This window comes from Peromyscus eremicus, chromosome 1, assembly GCF_949786415.1.
Source record: "Peromyscus eremicus chromosome 1, PerEre_H2_v1, whole genome shotgun sequence".
Classification (NCBI taxonomy): domain Eukaryota; kingdom Metazoa; phylum Chordata; class Mammalia; order Rodentia; family Cricetidae; genus Peromyscus; species Peromyscus eremicus.
Genome location: NC_081416.1, coordinates 96,172,677 through 96,178,550, shown reverse-complemented (window position 1 = coordinate 96,178,550; position 5,874 = coordinate 96,172,677). Strand labels below are relative to the sequence as shown.

General features: G+C 45.3%; 1 protein-coding gene across 1 annotated transcript; it reads left to right on the top strand.

The window, feature by feature from the left end:
- The first annotated feature begins 581 nt into the window (after nucleotides 1-581).
- On the top strand, nucleotides 582-5,664 carry LOC131910522 (olfactory receptor 52B6). The gene is made up of 2 exons (XM_059262460.1): nucleotides 582-629; nucleotides 4,669-5,664. The coding sequence occupies exons 1-2, from the start codon at nucleotides 582-584 to the stop codon at nucleotides 5,662-5,664; spliced, it is 1,044 nt and encodes a 347-aa protein (XP_059118443.1).
- The last annotated feature ends 210 nt before the right edge of the window (nucleotides 5,665-5,874 follow it).

The following is a 5,874-nucleotide window of genomic DNA, read 5'->3' as shown; positions in this document are numbered from 1 at the left end:
GTGTTCCCTTTCCTCCTCATGGTATCATTAATTTTCTTTGACTTTCTATGCCTCAAAAGATAAACTTGGGCTTGAAACGCCATGAGGAAAGCAATTGAGAAAAGTCCTGGAAGAAAAAAAGCTTCAGCAAGGGTAATAGATAGGAAGAAAGAAAAAAAGTGGGATTGAAGTCAGGAAAGAGAGTAACATTGGAACAGGGAAAGCATGCAAAGTTTAAAAAAAAAAAAAAAAAAAAAAAAAAAAAAAAAAAAAAAAAAAAAAAAACCCACTGGGGCCAAGAGCCTGAGTTGTTGCTGGGTCCCTCTCCCCGTCTCCACTCATCATCTGTCTGGCCTGTCTATCAGAAACATTCATTCTGTTCCATTTGGCTCCATGCCAAACTACCCTTGTGCATGTTCAACAGATACCTGTGTTAACTGGCGTGGCCTCAGATTGCCCCAAATGATGGGAGAGGCAGCTGAAGCTGAGGAACAGAGGGATACACAAAACCAGGAGAATTACTTCTCCCAAGGGACAGGAAAGGATAAACACTGAGGTCAGCCTGAGACCATATCCATCCATTTAAGAAGCATGAGCTACAAATGAAGTGTGGCACTAAGAAATTGAATCAGAAGGTACCTCAGGGACAGGTAAGTCTTGAAGCGGTTTCTAGGGTGGAGGGAAGTGTTAAGACAGAAGAAGGAGCAAAAAAAAAAACGTTGCAGAAGTGCCCAAGTCCTTGGTGCTCTTCAGAGATGGGTGGAGGGTACGGTAAAGGGTAGCTGTAGTGAGCTGTATTTTCCTGGGAGTGGGTATGGAGAGTAGTTTGGGGGGTCACATTTCAAGTGAGGATGGAGAGATAGGTGGGTAGCTGGTCCTTAGCTCCTACAGCAGATCATAAATGTCATACATGTGCTACCGTTAGACACCGAGGAAGAGCAGACAGGAAAGGAAGGTGCTGTGGACCATTTGGAGAGGACATGCCAAGCTGGACACATGGTCAGGTGAAGGATAGAATAGTAGAAGGAAATTTTGTTTTCCAGCTGAAAGAAGAGAATGAAAGGATGGAGGAGGGGGCAGTGAGATGGCTCAGTGGGTAAGGGTGACCGCGGTCAAGCCTGAAGACCTGAGCTAATCAAGAGGACCCTTCCTCCTGCAAGTCGTTCTCTGACCTCCACATGTGCAGGAGGACAGCCAGGATACAGTAGCTAAAGCATTTTATCTTGTTTTCTCTATTTGTCTGGATTTCTGCAGACAAAGGGGAGCACAGGTGCTGTTCTCAGGCTTAGAAGAGAGGAGAGAAGAAAGCTTTTGGGCCAACATTCATTGGCTAAGAAATCAGCAATGAATAAGAGGATGGCAGAGAAGTTCCAGTAACTGCCTGCATTTGTAATAGATGAGATATATACAGCTATCTAATGGGAATCTACTACCTACGAGAGGAAACAGAGAAGCCAGGATGAGAAATCAGTGTGGTCCGGGCGGGGGGAAAAGTGTGAAATCAGTAGCATGCACTTTGCTCACTGTGGGTCTCTGTCTCTGGCAGAGTGGAAGCCCAAGCTAAGAAAAAAAAAAAAATCTGCACTCTGCGTCGTTTACTCTGAAGAGTTTGCCTCTGCTCTGACTCTACTCAAGGTGGGATGTTTAGGTGGAGGAGACACACTGAAATGGAGAGGAGGTTCTGATGTTACAGAAGGAGGAATCGGTACCTAAGAGTCTCGGGCATATGAAAAGAGAGGGGCTGAAAGGATTGCTTGATGGGTATTTAAAGTGGGGTTGCTGGACTTGCTGGGTAGTCACGGTGTGGGTCAGTGGGGGCCTGAACTGGAGTGCAGAGATAATGGAATAGAGAGGGAGATGCAGGGAGCTCAGGCTGCCTTGGAGGAGCAGGCAGCATCAAAGGTGGAGAAGGCGGCTGGTACAGGTGCTGATGTCACCCACAAGGTGGACACCAGCAGCAGAGGAAGATGACGGGTGCATGGTGGGAAGAATGAGTTCAAATGGCATCAAGCACAGACTAGAACAGAACAGACGACTATGATCATGAACCCATCAGTCCTGTGGTGTCCATGGGCGTTCTCGTCACTAGGAACTTGGCTGGGTAAGAGGAACACACCTATTCTCTCATCCTCTCAACATCCATTGTGTAGAAACTCTAAGGCAGACACCAGTGAAGAAGATACATTTCTGACTCAGGGAGCATATCATATAGTATAACTGAAAATTTCCCAACGTGTTAAGAGGAGAGAAAAGAAGGGAGAAGGAGTGGCGGAGGATCTGGAGGGAATGTAGGAGTATAAAGAACCTACTACTGGGTTGGGAATTTAGCTCAGTGATAGAGTGCTTGCCTAGCAAGCACAAGGCCCTGGGTTCGGTCCTCAGCTCCGGAACGGGAAAAAAAAAAAAAAAAAGAACCTACTACTGTCTCAATCTCAGTCACTCTGGGAATGAGAAAAATATATTTCTGCATAAAAAATATCTACACTTTCTTAAGTAAGACAATGAAAGTAAACAGAAAACACAGGGTGCTACAGAGGAGGAAGAGGGCAGATTCACTGGCATACAAGTTTAAAGGGAGAAACTAGTAAGAGTGTGTGTGCACGCATACATAAACAGGTAATTATTGCATGTAAAAGGTCATGGGAGAGAGATGGAGAGATGGCTCAACAATGAAGAGCGTATACTGCTCTTTCAGAGTTCAGTTCCCAGAACCTATGTCAGGCACTCACAACCAACTGTAACTTCAATTCCAGGGATCCTAAACCCTCTTTTGGCCTTCATGTGTACATGCACACATATGGCACACATTCACACAGATACACATAATAAAAATAAGAGAGAGAGAGAGGCAGGATTCAGACAGTGGTCAGAGTTGCATGCTGATTTAGAATAATTTAAAAGGATTGAGAAGTATTCGAGGAACCTAATATGTAGTTAAGACATTGAATACAAACGGCATTTTCTTTGTATTGTGCCTCTCTAAGCTGAGGGGGAAGCCATTAGACTCAACTAAGTCTGAGCATGCGCAGGGCTGATGCAGTAGAAATCAAGGAAGAGTGAAAAGTTAAGGATGCCTGCAGAAGTGGGGACATCTAGGCTCTATAAGGAAGAAAGCATAGTCCTTACATCCGTGGTCATGAACTTCAGCTGAGTCAGAATCACCTACGGGCTTACCAAAGCACAGATTTCTATCCCTCAGCCCATATTTTCTAGGTCAGCAGGTTTGTATTCAGGCCAAAGAATTCAGATGTTCCCCGATGATACTAATGGCAGGAATTTGGGGATCGTACTGCAGAAACATGGTGATATACCTCGCTTCCGGTACTGGGAAGTAATACATACTGCAAGCCACACAAGTAACTGGGTACAGGCCAGAGATTTAATGGATTCAACAGATAAAATTTAATTTAATATGCCAACAAGGTAAAAATTATGCTCATCCTAAAAATTTGGAAAATGAGAGCTGGGGAGATAGATCAGTTGGTAAAGTGTTTCCTGTGCTAACAAGAGGACCTGAGTTTGATCCCCACCGCCCATATTAAAAAACAACAACAACAAAAAGAAAAACTGGTGAGGCAGTAGTGACACATGCCTTTAATCCTACCACTCAGGAGGCAGAGGTAGGTGGATCTCTGTGAGTTCTAGGCCAGCCTGGTCTACAGAGCGAGATTCAGGACAGGCACCAAAACTACACAGAGAAACCTTGACTCGAAAAACCAAAAAAAAAAAAAGTTCTTTTAGATTTTTTAAAGTAACTTTACAGGTATAAGTGGGGTTTTGTTTTATTTTGTTTTGTTGGTTTTTCGAGACAGGGTTTCTCTGTGTAGCTTTGCACCTTTCCTGGACCTCGCTTTGGAGACCATGTTGGCCTCAAACTCACAGAGATCCACCTGCCTCTGCCACCTGAGTGCTGGGATTAAAGGCGTGCGCTACTACTGCCCAGCTTGTGGTTTTGTTTGTTTGTTTGTTTTGTTTGTTAAGATTTTGTTTATTTATTATGTATACAGTGTTCTGCCTGCATGTATGCCTGCGGGCCAGAAGAGGGCACCAGATCTCATTACAGATGGTTGGAGCCACCATATGGTTGCTGGTAATTGAACTCAGGACCTCTGGAAAAGCAGCCAGTGCTCTTAACCTCTGAGCCATCTCTCCAGCCCAGGTATGAGTGTTTTATTGCACATATGTATAAAAGTACACCATGTGTGTGCTAATGCCAGCAGAGGCCAGAAGAGGAAATAAGATTGCCTGGAAATGGAGTTACTTGTAATGTAAATGATATAAACCATCATGTGCATGGGCATTGAACCCTGGTCCTCTGCAAGAGCAACAAGTGTGCTTAACTATCTCTCAGGCCCATTAGTGATTTTTGGTTGTTATCATTTATTTAGAAGTTGATGTGCTATGTCTACCTCTGACACATCTGCAGCTCTAGAGATTGCTTTCAGCGTTCTAGATGTTGGTGCTGTTCAGAACCCATCCTGAATGAGGATTCAGAGCTGATCTGTGAGAAAGGCCTGCAATAGTTCACTGTGGGTAGAATCTGTGTGTTTTTGTGTATGGAGCATGGGCTTATATACTGATTCCTGAATTGTGGTAGGGCCTGTGAGCATGAGCTGGTCTGTTTACAAGCCTGCTTACACTCTGCTGAGTGTGCTCAAACTCTGAACATGCTTTCCTTCTATTACACAGGCTCTGCAGAAAGCCATGGCTTTCTTACCTGCTCACAGTGAGGGTGCTGTGAACCATTCTGACACTCGCACAGCAGGCTGCCTCCTCACTGGCATCCCTGGGCTGGAGTACCTTCATGTGTGGCTGTCCATTCCCTTCTGTACTATGTACATAGCTGCCCTGATAGGCAACGGCATTCTAATTTGTGTCATCCTGTCCCAGCCAAGCCTTCACGAGCCCATGTACATATTCCTGTGCATGCTGGCTAGTGCCGATGTCCTGCTGTCTACCTCCACCATGCCCAAGACCCTGGCCAACTTCTGGCTAGGTTCTAGCCACATCTCCTTTGATGGCTGCCTCACTCAGATGTTCTTCATCCACTTCCTCTTCGTGGCTGACTCTGCTGTCCTGCTGGCCATGGCTTTTGACCGCTACGTGGCCATATGCTCTCCTCTGCGATACACCACAATCCTGACAAGGCGGGTCATGGGACAGATTGCTGCGGCTACCCTGACCCGCAGTTTCATAATCATGTTCCCATCCATCTTTCTCCTCAAGCGGTTGCATTACTGCCGGATCAATGTCATCGAACACACATTTTGTGAGCACATGGGTATCGCCCGTCTGTCCTGTTCTGACATTTCCATCAATGTCTGGTACGGGCTGGCAGCTGCTCTTCTCTCCACAGGCCTGGACATCATTCTCATTGCTGTTTCCTATGTCCACATCCTCCACGCTGTATTCCGCCTCTCTTCCCAAGAAGCCCGGTCCAAGGCCCTGAGTACTTGTGGATCCCATGTCTGTGTCATACTCCTGTTCTACATCCCTGCCCTCTTCTCTGTCTTTGCCTATAGGTTTGGTGGGAAACACATCCCACGTTATGTCCACATCCTGTTGGCCAACCTCTATGTGGTTATCCCACCTATGCTCAATCCTGTGATTTATGGAGTAAGAACGAAGCAGATACTGGAAGGAGCTAAGCAAATGTTTGCAAATATTACCAAAGAATTTAAATAAATGCCCACAATTTGGCCTCAACTGACTCCTCTTCTGTATTTATCAAATGTCTTGTGTTTAGTGCATCCTCACATCTACACTTTCTAGTTATCCCCATATGATTCTCACCTATGTCCCCATTTATCCAAAAATGTCATTTATTCAAACCAACCTCTGATTGCTTTTCTTAGAAAACCATAGTAGTGCCCATTCCATTCTCTCATATTCTTC

What these genes read in the sequence shown, in the direction of transcription:
- LOC131910522 (XM_059262460.1), top strand. Translation starts at nt 582, where the DNA reads ATGAAGTGTGGCACTAAGAAATTGAATCAGAAGGTACCTCAGGGACAG. An exon ending in AGAAGGTACCTCAGGGACAG is followed by an intron (nt 630 to 4,668) that starts GTAAGTCTTGAA and finishes TCTATTACACAG; the next exon opens with GCTCTGCAGAAAGCCATGGC.